Genomic DNA, 14,890 nt, shown 5'->3' with positions numbered 1-14,890 from the left:
ATTATAGTTAAAAATGCAAAAGTAATACTGAATTACATTCCAGAAATATGGAATTTGACACTTGCAGACAATTCTGATTTTGTCAAGCCATGGGTTCATCTAAGACTGAAGGACTGAAAACAATACTCCAGATGTAAAAGAATGGATTCAGGAGATGTGTTCTTTGTCACTTGTTAAAAAGTCTTTATAATGAAAAAATGAGAAGAGCAGTCAAAACCAAAGATTAATAATAGTAACTAAAAAAAAAATATGTAGGAGAGAAGTTGTGCACCTTATGCAAAATGAAGTGGCAGTTGCATTTCAGATAGTGGATGAATTATATTTTCCCCTCTTCCTCAAAAGTTCCCTGCATTTATTAAAATAAACACATGAGGGAGTATATTATGCAAAAAATATCTTCCTTTTTTTTACTAGTTTACTACTTCAGAGAGGTGGTTGTTTTTGTTCTTAATATGCAGATCATTCAAAAATATTCCCTCATTGTCTGAACTTGCAGATTCAGAATTGCTGTTTAATGTATAAACTTCTACTTAATATATAATTGCCACTATTGCCTACTTGTAATTTCTGTGTTCAGTGTATTCATTAAACTGTGCTTGGCATTTTAAAATTCTTTTCTAGATAAATAGACATATTGTTCCATACAGAGTGATGACAAATTTTTGTTTGTTTCTTTTTCAGGCATTATTAGAACAGCTCTGCCAAATATGAACAGAGAAAACAGAGAGCAGTATCAGGTTGTTATCCAGGCAAAAGATATGGGAGGCCAGATGGGCGGATTATCAGGAACCACCATGGTGAACATCACCCTGACTGATGTCAATGACAATCCACCTCGATTCTCACAGAGTAAGCTTCCTTTAATTGTCCTTCTGTGCTGCAAAAAATACCAGAATGATTACAACTACCATCTGGTTTAATGTTAAAAAAATCTAGTTTTATGGAGCACATACAAAAAAGGCTTTATCCACAGATTTATTCACCATTATTAAAAAGTAAAATAACATGTTACAGGAACAACTTTGTGAAGAGGGAAAACACAGTTGCAAAGAACAATTGCTTAATAATGGATCATTCTTAGCATAATGGCAGAGAATGATATTCTTTTGCCCTCCCCCCTCCACGAAAGGAATGGAAGAAATAACATTAGTATGTAAGGGTTGGAAGTGATCTTGGAAATTATTTAGTTCAACTAACTACACAATACAGGAATCTACTGCTTCAGCATCTCTACCAGATGGCCATCCAGTTTATACTTCCTACAAAGAAGGGTCTGCCACATCCCAAGCAGTATGCTCTATTGTTAATCAACTCTTACTGTTAGGAAATTTGTCCTGATGTCCAACTGAATTTGTAATTAAACCCATTGTTCTTTATTCTCTTTTCCGGAACAATTCTGCCCCATCTTTTACATGATAACCAACCAGATAATTGAAGACAGCTATTGTATCATCTTGCTCTTTTCTCTTGTCAAGGTTAAACATATCCAAAGTTTCCAACTGTTTCATATAAACTTGTGCTTTTCCCCCTTTATAGATACCTTCTATTAATTGCTAATATATTAATTGTTTAATTAATTGTTTTCTTCTGAACATACTGTGTTTTGCCAGTTCCTTTCCTAAACTGTACTCTGAAATGAATGTTCTACAGTAGGTACAGTCTGACCAAAGCAGGATATAGAAGAATGATTTCTTCTGAGCTTGACTCTGTAATAAAAGTTGCAAGAGCACATATCTATTTACTGATGTTTGGAAGTTAATAATTTAAGCAACATAAACCAAAATATGAATGCTTTTTGTAGCAAAACAAGGGTTGCTTAAAGATGAATACAATTCAGAGTTACAGATTGAAACAGGAAGCTTCCATTCATCAGACTAAAGCTATTTAAAGAAATCTTCAGAGCCATAAATACAAGGCCAAATGTACATAGTTAATATATTTTAGGGTAGTAGAGAGCTTGTTACGCATTTCAATTTAAAAAAAAAAATACTGAAAAAGTTTTGGAAAGAGCTAATCTTCGTCTACTCCATTTCTTTCTCCTTATTCAGTTTATAAAATCAAACAGCAGGAGGAAGGATTCAAGAAGGTATTTGTAGATCCATTCTCAATGTTTCTCAAAATTATTTTTAAATAAATAACAACCACTCCTTTACCAAAGGAGACTTTTTGTAGCTGCCAATGCATTGCTACATCACATTTTGAAAACATATCAGAGACAAATAGGAGAGCATGTTTTTAACAACATTTTTTTTAACAAAAATAAAACCATAGACTTGGAAAATGGCATTTGGACCATCAGGTTCAATTCACATTTAGGTTATTAATTCAGGCATCCCAGATGTATTCCATAGATCTCTCGGGAGAGTGGGGGAAGTAATCAATCTTTTATCACATTTTATTTACAACACACATAATAAGGCTACAACTGCATGAATGTGTCACAATTATGACGTTTTTGATCCCCTTCCACCCATGGATGCCCCCTGCCAGATGGATGACAATCTAGCCTCCACTTCAAAATCTCAAGTAGATAGAGCATACTGTCAATTATTTTTAGTTGCAATAAACTAAAATTATTGCAATACTTGGACTTGATTTTTATTTTTCATTTATTTTTATTTTAACTGAAGCTTATGACTTTGAATCATGAGAATTGGGAGGTAATATTCCAGATCCTCTGGTGATCCTTTTCCTCTGTAGTGATTATCTGCATAATGTAGTGCTCTTTATTCCTTCTCTTTGTTTGCACATAGTAGATATGGCTGGAAAAGCCTAGTCCCTCCTTATAGCTTCCTTATGGCAGCTAGCCTTTCACTGGACTAATTCATTTGATTGATAATAAAGGGGGTTGAATTACTTTTATAGTCTCAGGAAACTGGTCAGTTCTCTATTTTGTGATCTCAGGATGCTGCTGGAAGTTAGGGCTGCACACATTTCTCTTCTATTTGTTTGAATTCCCTCCTTTCCCTTTACTACAATGTATATCTGTTTGTGGGTCTTCAGTCTGGGTTTAGAAGCTTAGCAGGTTTGGGCCTAGTTAATCCAAGGGACATTGGGCCTGTAAACTAGACTGGAAAATGGAAAAATATCATGGAAGAGGACAGTGCCGAATCACTCCTAATGTTGCAAAGAAAACTGCATGATTGTGTCAAATCAAACTCAATTTGAGGGCATATTTACTTTTATCTTATAGTTATATATGAACTTGGTAAGATAAACTCTCTTTTTGCTATAAGGCATTTTTTAAAATTAAATATTCTTCCTCCCCAGTTCCCTTGACAGCCTCTTTATTAATGAGGCTTATATCATGTTAAAAGAAAGTAAATGAATGGGCTTGTGAAAGGAGTTGATTCATGTAAGTGCTAAAGGCCTTATCGATTCCTTCTTAAAAGAGAATCAATAACATTCGTGTCAAATGTGAAACTGTACATTTAAGGTATCTTATCTCTTGTCTGATTTGCTGACTTGATTATGGATCAAGAGGACTTCTGAAATTGGAAGACCTTACACAGTTTATTATCAGAATAGGGTTGTGCTAGTATTAATGACAAAGAACTAGTCACACTTATGGGCACCTTTCTGAAGCCTTGTGAACACAATCGATAAGTGACAAGTGTTCTGAGTCAAAAACAAGTCAAGTATTTTTTGCTGGAGATATTTTCAGCACTAAAAAATTAAAATGTAAACTTTTACATACCTTTCCCCCCTTTCTTTTCTTTTTATCCCCACAACAGCCCCATGAGATGTGCCAGAAAAACACCACTTCATGGAAAATCTATTGTGTGCTTAAGTCTCCTTAGTTGCAGATACATTTAGTTAATGCTCTAATACCTGCATATGGTTATAAGGTTTTTTTTTAATTTTTGTTTACTGCTGGACTTTTAATTCTAGTGTTTAGGTTGAACAGTTCCTCCCTTCTCCAGCATTTTGACATTAGTTTTATAATCCTTCTGCAATTTGATGCCTTCTAGAAGTGTTGGATATAATTCCTAATCAAGATAGATCTAAATAGAGAAAGTTGTTTTAGAGTGTGTGCTTAATTTACAGAGAGTAATCGGATAGCCCCTGCATGTCATAAGAGCATGGTTCTATGTAATATGCTTTGCTTTCATAGCTCCATTCGCCTTCTGCAAAGTAGAGTGGATAATATATTAAATATTTTCCTAGGGAGTCAGAAATATTCCCAGAATTGTCACGAGTGGGAGGGAGCTTCCTGAAAAGCAGCTTAACCTACGGTATCTGTAACTGAACTGGAATTGGAAGCCCATAAGGTTTACCAGTGGGAGTATAATCTTTCCACCTTATAGTGCTATTCAAATGATGTAACGTCCTATTAGCAGCATCAGGAAGCATTATATATGAAAAAAGGTTTCTTACTGGTTGCCAGCTGTGATTCTCTGCCTATTTTTGACAGCAGAGGAACTAAGTTTCAGAAAGAAGATTTTTTCTGAATAAAGCATAGCTTTATTCAATAAATCTATGATTCTTCCACCCACAATTCCTCTCTGAGATTTGAAGAAGTTCCTCTGCTACTGAAAATATTTATAATGATCTTTCTGGGTTTTTTTCCACAAAATCCCATTTCTTCTCATGAGAGGAAAAAAGAAAGAAACAACTAAGTTTGTTGTCAGCAGTATTCCAAACGAGTTCAAGAGCATTCTGCAAAGTGCTGTATGGCAATTCATGCATTGCATGTTCCTTAAGAAGACATTAGGAAAACCACTGAAATGGAAATTATAATTACATAATATTTACCTGAATTTTAAAATTACCCATTTTGAAAATGGATACTAGAGAATGAAGTCATATTTCTCTGAAATTCAATCTATTCATTTTGAAAAGGGAACATTTAGGGAAAGGGAACATTGAGCAAGTCAATTTATTTTAGAAGAAATCTGTGCCTAATCTCTTGCACTTTTTCACCAATGTTCATGTCATGATGTATATAGAATGTATAGTATGTGTATATATGTGTGTTATGTATGTGTATGGGTAGATATATACTTTCTTTTGACAGCAGGCAACAGCTTTTCATTTTTAATGTGTGCCAGTGTGCTTATATTAAAAATGATAATAAAGGTTATCTTAATATTATATAGCTCTGTTTTAATGGTATTTTTTTAAAAAAAAAGATGCTGAAAAATTGGTTGAAAACAGCAGAATTGAATGTAGAATTGATATTGACCAGATTTCCATACTCCCTTGTGTCAAATGGAGGCAAATCAAATCTGCTTGAAATGAGTCCTTGGTTTTAATTACACCTCATCTTGTCCCTGACTATTACAGTTCCTGATTCTTCCAATAGGAAAAATATAAATGAAATCCCAACTGATTGCTTATGAGATAGGAAATAATAAAACACATTTTTTTTTCTTAGCAGAGAGTCATGGATTGGTGCATAAGCCACTTGGTACTGGCACAGGAAATGACAACTCTGTGTCTTTATTAAAATTCTTTTATAAATGTGATTGCATTCTTTTTTCTCAAAGTAGAAGCAAGGATGGGTAGTTTCCTTGGAATTTCACCAGGGGATTATGGTGGTTCCGTTGACTTTGTGAGAGAGATTAAGATAGAAGCTAGAGGAAAGCTGGCTTTGGTAACTTTCAGGCATTGCCAGCTTCAACCCTCACAAATTACAAATACTTTTGAAAACCAGCAGGAGCAGTTTCCTCTTCTGTATTCTGGATTTCTTTTGAAAGTCACAAAATGAAGCCTATTCACTTCAAGTGAGTTGAGAAGAGCTGTGCAATTTGGCAGCGCTATAGAAACTGCTAGAGTTATAAAAATGATTGATTGTGATTTTATATTTCTTCAAGGCTTTCAGAGCTTTTTAGCTCCTGGAGGCAAAGTGCAAATAAAGAATAATAATGGTAATTTATAACTTACCTCAAAAATCTAGGTGCCCTGCTTGTTTATGGTCTAATGAGGCACAAAAAAGGAAAAGGAAAATAAAATATAAAGAAAGGGGTGTTAGAAACTTTCTCTCTCACACACATTTCTCTCTGTGTACTTCTCTTCATGATATGACCCAGCCTCAGTATCTTAACATATTTTTTTTAAGAAGCCAAACTATTTTTTAAAAAATAACAATAATAACAAAATCCTTTCTTCTTCATGCCTTGCCTGGAAACTAAACATTACCAGAATAGATAGATTTTCATCAAACTGGCTTCTTACTGGAAGAATGGTTTTCCTTTTTCAAAATAAACATTTTCACTAAATTTACACTCACTTGAGGCTATTGCTACAAGAAATACAGATGGGGATGTTACTGTTCAGTTTGCCTGTGCCAGGAGAGACAGAAGCCCACACAGAGAAACTTGGCTTTTTTTGCACAACACATGCCACACAAGAGAAACCATCAAATACTGCAAATTGAGGCATGACTTCATCAAAAACAAGTCCAGTACAAATTGTGCTGTAATGAAAGAGAAATGCCCAAGAGCAATATTTTATGACTCTGCAGACGCTATTAATTTCCTTGAATTCCTACAAATCACTTGCAGTGATTTTTTAAAGCAAATTTTCAATATCAGGGATTGGAATGCAGTTCGTTCTTCACCTCACCTTCTTACTGCAAGCACTAAAGTACTTCAAGGAACTATGGGGATGTTGGAAAAGACACTCACAAAATCCAGGTCAAATCATCGCCTGCAAAAATTGGTGGAACTTGCAAATGATTGCAGTACTTGGATTTGATTTTTTTTTTAATTTTTGACTCATTTTTATTTTAGCTGAAACTTATGAGGATTAAACTTAAGTGCCAGAATACATTATTGCAAATGGTAGTGGCAGGTTGTTTGCCTCTATTTAAGAAAGACTTATTCAAGTGAAAGTTTATGCACGCTTGTATTATGGTTACTCAAAACTGAATGGGGTGCTGCTTAATTTTGTAATTACAATACCGACCCTCCCCCCAGACACAACTTGGGAAGAATTGCTGAAGTTTATTTATCCTTTTACAGTCAGAACCTAAAATGAGCACAGCTGCAGAGCCTCTGACGAGCTTGTACCAAGCAGTCCTCATAATGAACCTTAAGAATTTTACCATTATCCATTGGCAAATATACTGTCTCCTCTAAATCTATTGGATTGCATTGCTATTTGTACTTTCTCTTTAGTATTTTATTTATTTATTTGCAAATTATTATTAGTATTCACTTGGGTCTATACTTAAAATACCATTTAGAGAAATTGCACTTTGCCATTGCACTTACTGTAAAAACCTACTTTATTTCTTCATATTTTTTTTTCTTTTACCTGCCACGCAGTGATGTATTGTGGCTGGTTAGGTACTTGATGATAATCTAACGGTATGGAAAAATACGTTCTCCGGTTTCTTTCACCTAAAATACACTTCTGTTTATTCCTATTTTAGAATTTCTCGGATGATGATTTGGGTTAATCTTATCATTGCAAAGTACCCAAAGATGCTGTGCTTTGTTACTTTTTATTTCTGCTCTTACACATCTCCCCAATCATACTGCAACTTCCCTGTGCTTTCTGAACCCAAAAAGGAATTAGGAATTAGGCAGAAAGCTTGTTTCCAGTTTTTAACTTTTCAAAAGAAGGATTTGGCTCTGTCTGGAAGACTCAATTTTTATGAATCATTAGGTTTTGGGGTGTTTTCTTTCAAGTTGCAGTAGCCTCTCATTTTTTCATCTCACTCTTATGTAGCCAGTAGAATGTGCATTGGCCTTATTTGTCAACTGTATAGATGTATAATAGTCACCAGGTATAGTAGCCCGTAGGAAAAGCACAGACTAGGCTGTCATGAGCTTCTGATAAACTAGACATAAAAAGATTGGGAGAGACAGGGTGGTGTTTTTTGATCACTGCAGAAGTAAGGTAGAGTAAGTAAGAGTCTTTCAGCCAGTCCCATAGGCCTTTCTTGAAAATTTCCTTTTCTTTTTAAGTATGTTGAACAATACAATGATTGGAGGGAGGATTGATTGATCTGTGGAATAATGTTTCATCATAACACAATTTGAAATGCTGGGAAAACAAGTTCTTAGACTGCCCAATAGGATTAGCAGACTATATTTAGCAAGCCACCAAAGTGCAAGTTTGCTTTTGGAAGAGTCCATTTGAAAGCATTGACTCTGCAGTTAAGTAGAAACCTGATGCTCTTGGATTTAAATCTATAACCTTCCTCTGCATCATTCATTTAAAAATAATTCATATGTTACTTGCCCAAAGCTATCATACCAGGGTCTTAATCAGATTTCTTTTACATATTACTGATTATTCTTCTTTGCAGGTTCAGTCCATCTACGCATTCCAGAATCTTCTCCAGTTGGCACTGCCATTGGAAGCATTAAAGCCTCTGATGCTGACATTGGGAGAAATGCAGAACTTGAATACAGAATTATTGATGGTGACGGAAGAGACATGTTTGACGTTGTAACACAAAAGGACACACAGGAAGGCATTATAACAGTACGAAAGGTGGATATTTTTCAATATGATGCATTGTGTGTTTGGAACTACTAACCATTCAGTCCTTGCCAAAAAAACAAAAAAGCAAAGAAAACGATGAAAAATACTCACAATTTGGTTTTGTTTTAATTCACACTCCTTTTTATATAAGACAATCTGGTGCAAGTATTGTTAACACTATGTGTTGACAATATTATGAATAAAAAGCAACAACTAAAACTTTTTTTATGTTGCTAGTTATTTATATTTATTCTTGTGTCATATCATTGATTGGGAAGGAAGAAAGAATTATGTTTTGTTTGTTAGAATTGGATATTTTCTAAAAAGTACAGGAGTTGACAAATTTATTCCCTATATGCTTGGGAAATCTTCCTGGTAATATATGATTTCATCAGAATTATACAACTATACAAATAACATGCAAAAAGTATTTTTTAAAAAATAAATAAATAAATAAATAAGATGGTCTTGTTTTTGAAACAGCAATAACTAGAAGTTCTATTAATATATTTGTTATATAGAAATATACAGCATTGAGATTATATGCCCTTCAGTTACAATAATTTAATTTAATTAGTTCAAATTAATTTGGAATCCATAAAAAACAAAGACAATTAAAATGCACAAAAGCAGGCAGTAAAACAATTAAAACAACAAATAGTGCAAAGAATATAACATATAATACAACAGAGGCTCATCCAATAAATCACACGTTAATTCCAGCTTTGTGAACAAAGCCAGATTTAAAAGGCTTTCAAGAATCTCAGAAGAGTGGGTAGATGCTGTTCCAGACGGTGGGGGCCATGAAAGAAAAGGTACATTTCCTGAGTCCTATAAGATGCAGCTTTCAAATGAAAGGAACTGGAGCTCTCTCACTCTAGCCAAACCTACCTGGTAGGCCAAAACAGTTGGAAATAAGTGGTTTGCAATAGTGGTGAATATCTGTAGCTTGGGTATAGGATGAGGGTGAAGGTTCATTCTCCGAGCTTGCGGGTTGGTTTCTGGATGTTTCATTACCAGGTTAGGTAACACCTTCAGCAGAGTTTAGGGGATGTCAGTGTCAGTGTTCTTTTTTTTGTAAGAGCTTCAGGTGTGGGTGTGTCGAGTGAGGGTCTGTGATGGGTCTTGTGATGGGATAGGTGTGAGTCATCAGTGAGTCTTGTGATGGGTCTTGTAATGGGGAGGTTACATCAGGTCAGGGTCATTGAGAGGTGAACTGCTGGTGGGAGGGGGGACTTGCAAGGGTTGGTTGAGGGTCGGTGTTGTTGGCTGTGTGGTTGATTTGGATTCTGAGGAGTTTGTAGGCTGGTTTAGGTCAATGTGTCTGTTGATGGAATTGTTTGTGGAGTGTCAGGCTTAGATGAACTCATGAGCATGGCAGGTGGTAGTGTGGCTGATGATTTTTGTGTTGCTCCATTCGAATTGATGCTGTTTGGTGTCAGTATGGGTAGAAATCAAGGACTTGGATTGTGGCATTTGACTTCCAACCGGTGTTCATGAATCTTGGTTTTTAATTGAAGTGATGTTTGTCCCTCATAAATTGGTTGCAGTGGTTACAGTTGATTTTGTAGGTTAAATTGTTTCTTTCACCTTCTATATCTTGTCTTTGGTTCTGGATAATTCCTGGTGGCTATGGGTTTGTGGGCTATTGCTATTCCTAGGGGTTGGAGAATTCTGACTGTCATTTCTGACACCCCTTTTGTGTATGGTAGGGTTAGTTTTATGTGGTGGTTGGCTATGTGGTGTGGTGTGGTTTGGGTGTTGTCAGAATATGTGATTGCTTAGATAACAGGATCTCTGCCATAAAAGACTTTATTTGAATGACACCTGGAAGCTTCTTGGCAATCAATCCAGCCCAAGTAACATCAGGGAATACTGTGAAATTCTGTGCCAGCTGTAGCTTGTGGATGATCTTCAAGGGCAGCCTCATGCAGAAGCATTGCAGCAGTCCATTCATGAGGTAGCCATGGCATGAATGATCATAAGAAGGAATCCAACATTTTCTAAACATTTATCCATTCCCATCACAGATTGATCCCTACAAAGGTATAATAAATAAAATGTGGCTTGAAACTCCCTATCCAAAAAACATTGATGCCAGTATGTTTTTACTCTGGCAGTGATATATTGACCAAATTGCAGTGATGAAGAAGTCATCAAAAGCTGTTCAAAAGAACTTGGTCTTTGCATCTTCTATAAAGTCTTCAGAGAAGGACATTAAATTAATTACAGACATCGGAATCTTAGCTTAGTAGGCTTCTCTAACATCAAATGCAAAATATTTAGGAAAATCATATGGTTTCTTAAAGGACATGTACCTGTTGCTTGTTCAAAGCCAAGCAATTACAGACATATTTCAGACAGGTCAACTGGAATTTTATTGGATGACTTTTCTAATCAGATGTCTTTTTTGATGGATTCCCTTCAATGCCTGGAATCCACCTTATTGCTGTGCAGTGTGTATAACCCTATGCAATTCTAAGCCCTCAATTTATTTCAGATATATTAATTACAATTCAGAATAAAAATCTCCTGGAAAATTACATTAAAATGCCAAGGAAGAGTGTCTTAAGATAATATGGGAAAGGAATATTTATTTCCAATATAATATGGCTTCTGAATAAATGAGATTTAAGCACAATGTTACCTCTTTTGTGTATTTTATTTATGTTTAAATTAATTCAAAGGTATTCACCAAAGAGATTCTGGGTCCATTTTTTCACTATATTTTCTCATAGCTTTTTCATTCCTTTAAAGTCACAAATAAATCATAAAATAGAATTTTGTTTCTGTAATATATAGTATATGCAAACACACAAGCATGTCCATGTACACGTGTAGACTATCATACAGCATATAAATTCTAACACCAAGCTTTATTTTTTGATTTTTAAAAAGTGATAAATTGGGCATATGTATTTTATATTTAAAAAAAACTATTACAAAATTCATTGTATATTAAATCTGTTAAGTAAGGGACCTGTCACCTAAAGCGAGTCTGAACTTTGTCTTTATTTAAAGGCATATTCATTGTACTTTGGAGAATGAAATCAGTTTTGGTACAATTAATTCACCTGCTTCTTTTCTGCAAATTTATTATTCCATCCTACCATGAGAAAATTTGCATTGGCTCCATTATTAAAAATACTGGTTTACATCATAAACTGCATAATATAACTTGATAAAAGAGTATAATAAAAAAACATAAGAAATTACAATAAATAGTTTCTGTTTTAACTACAGGACCCAACACACAACTGACCTTTCATGAAATGGAAGCAGCGCTTGATATACTTTTCATGCTTTTTTTTAACCATGTGTCATTTTGATATCTGAGATTCCTCTGTGTCGTGTTAATAACTATATTTATTTATTTATTTACTTTTAATACAGCCATTGGACTATGAGAATCGAAGGCTATATACTTTGAAAGTAGAGGCAGAGAATCTGTACGTTGACCCACGCTTTTATTACCTTGGACCTTTTAAAGATACAACTACTGTGAAAATATCTGTGGAAGATGTGGATGAACCTCCCATATTTAGCAGATCTTCATATCTTTTTGAAATACATGAAGATATTGAAGTGGGCACCATCATAGGCACGGTCATGGCACGAGATCCAGATTCTGCTGCAGGCCCAATAAGGTAAATGCCAGAATCTAAAACATTACAGTTTATAGGAAGATGAATTCTTTGTATCACTATTTAAGTTCATACTTTTGTTGTGAGTGATAAAATGTACAGAAAACAATGAGAAAATGGAGCATCAGATCACCTATTTAATTTGAGCTATGTGAGATAATCTTGTGCAGGCATATTGCAGCCTTACCCAAGTAAGTGGTCTCCAGACAATACTGACAGTTCCCCATATTCCCAAACAACATGGATAATGAGGAAAAAGAAATAATTTTGTTCCATTTGAAGTTCTAAGATCTGTTTTTCCCATGATAACTGCAAAATATCAGTTTGAGAAAGGCTGATATACAGAGCATAACCTAATGCCGAATAGTGTAGCCTGCTTGCCTGCTTTTAATAGAGGTTCATTAATAGAACTGAAACAGGCATTACTAAATGGAGGAAAATTGCCAGAAATTCACATTTGAAATATACCCTTTAATTTTAATGTGAAACTTGCCATTGTCTACCTGAAGTTTAATTGATCTGCATCTCAATTGGCCGATATCAAATATGAAAGTTCCTAGGTTGTTGACAAATAGTATCATTGTCTGAAATCTCATACTAAATATTATATTTTATATAGTAGTACCTGATATTTAAATATAATCAATAATTAAATATAATTTTCCAGTACTAAAATATAAAAAAGACAGTTATTTCATTTGTTATATCAAATATCACAGCACTACTATTAAATTTAAATATAAAATCCTCAATGAATAGTCACATAATAATTTCACATCAGCTCCATGGCTTGAATTTCTTCAAAGCATGTTTGTTTTCTTCTTTGTTTTTCCCTAACACTTATCACCCAAGAAATGATGAGATTATTTATTACTATCTTACTTGACAATATAGTAAAACTTCAGTTTAATTGATCATTTCTGGAGAAAAGGTATCCATAAAACTAGAATGCCCATATCTACATAATTGACTTGATTTATGTCAAGTGCACAATTATAATCACATTGGTGAATTTTACCAATTGTCCAGAGAGAGGGTTTAGAATTAATGGACTTGTCCATTATTTTCGAGGGCGAAGTATGGCATAAATGTTTATGCAAAGTCTTTAAATAGAGTTCCTTTAAATCAGAGTTTAATTGACATATAATCCAACAACTGTAACTTAATACTGAAAGCTGATTGGCTCTGCCAAAACTTGAGTTCTTTTGCTTGCATAATGTGAACATCTGTCCAGACATTTTTGATAGTTGTAGAATAATAAAGGTAGTTCAGCATCAGTTAAGGAAATACATGAATAAATGAAAAAAATGCTGGACAAATCATTACATGCAAACCTGGAAAAGACTGAGCTTGTGTCATTCAAATGGCAGCTTAAATCAGACCATAAACACATGTCATTAAACCAAAATACTAACTCAAGAGCTACTCATAAATCCATGCTAGTGTAATACTTTTGTTAATTTGGAAGCCTTTAATATAAATGTTCCCATTCCCCATGAGGATGTCTTTTCATAATCTAAAGATTAAAACAACCATTATTGGAGATGGGCAAAATAACTGTCCATGTAGTTTGTATAGGTCTTCTATTGAAAAAAAGGAGATTAAATAAAAATGAGCAACATAGTTTAAGAACAATATGTTTAGATATTTCTACATACTTCATAATTGCCAGAGATTTAAACATTTATGTTGTCATGAAATGTCTCAAAACATTAGTATTAGTTCCAGTGCATTTTTCTGTGTAGTCTCAGAGCAGAAACTATGGTAAGATTTAAACTTTTGCAAAATACTCTGTTGGTAAAGAATGAACTAGAAATAATGATCATACTGAAAGGCAAAGCTCCCTATGCATTTTAGGGAATTTGCAGTGATAATAGGTGTATTTCAGAGTAAGAGCCATAGGGTTTCATTAGATCTTTCTAATTATTATATTTTTTTTAACCAACAGAGGTAATAGGGCTAATAAAGGTAAATTACTGTATTTATCAGAGGGAAGCAAAAGTTGCTATTTGCCAATTAAATTACAATAAGTGATTATTATGCTTCCTGCCAAAACTGTCTTTTTAGTGGAATAGAACAGCACTTGATGCAACAAAACTGTTCTTATGAAAAGGAGAGATTAAATATAAGCTCTATGGAACAATGATTATATATATTTAGGTTAGCACCATGTATCTTTTCAACATTAGCAAATCATGTAGAAATTACCTTTTATGATGATACACTTCACTGCTACCTTGTGTTTCACAGTTAAGCATTGTAAAGGCTGACTGCATGCTGTTGCTGATATGAACATTCTCTATGTTTTACTGGAATGTATTAAAGAAATGTATAAAAGAGAAAGTTCTCAGTAGAAAAGGCACATGGACCTTTTCAGGTCATACAGAATCAAACTTTTAATTTTTGCTCCATCTGCCAGCATCACGGATGCTTTACTGTATTGCATCCAGCTCTGAATTCCCTTGACAGTACTGTCTATGAAAGGGATCATTGGAAAATCCATAATATTGTGACCTTCTGTTGAATGCCACTAATTATGAGGGAACATCAGTAAGATTTTTGGTGGGGTACAACCTTGTCTTTGCTGTCACATCTAGTTCCAACCAGATGCAGCTTAAGCTTTATGGATACAAACATCTTGTCAGAATCCAATCATATTTCATATCAAGTTAGCAACTATGAAAAACTCCATCCCTGCCTTCCCTGGATTCTGTCATGGATGAAGGGAAGGGGGTGAACAAAGGGGCTTTATGGCCCTCACTTCCTTCAGGATACTTCAAAGGAACTGGATGTGGAATCACCAAAAA

The 14,890-nt window shown here is 34.5% G+C and overlaps 1 protein-coding gene across 1 annotated transcript in view; it reads left to right on the top strand.

Annotated features, from left to right (window-relative positions):
- The window catches only part of LOC107282946 (cadherin-10), a 92,049-nt gene that overhangs the window by 64,579 nt on the left and 12,580 nt on the right, over positions 1–14,890 (top strand). Inside the window, exons 4-6 of the mRNA XM_015810784.1 lie at positions 682–849; positions 8,261–8,448; positions 11,833–12,086. Coding sequence (XP_015666270.1) covers positions 682–849; positions 8,261–8,448; positions 11,833–12,086 — 610 coding nt within the window. The remainder of the gene's footprint in view (positions 1–681; positions 850–8,260; positions 8,449–11,832; positions 12,087–14,890) is intronic.

The sequence above is a fragment of the Protobothrops mucrosquamatus genome, unplaced genomic scaffold, assembly GCF_001527695.2.
Source record: "Protobothrops mucrosquamatus isolate PMUCROS unplaced genomic scaffold, P.Mucros_1.0 scaffold20, whole genome shotgun sequence".
Lineage (NCBI taxonomy): Eukaryota > Metazoa > Chordata > Lepidosauria > Squamata > Viperidae > Protobothrops > Protobothrops mucrosquamatus.
This window is presented reverse-complemented; position numbering and strand designations above follow the sequence as displayed.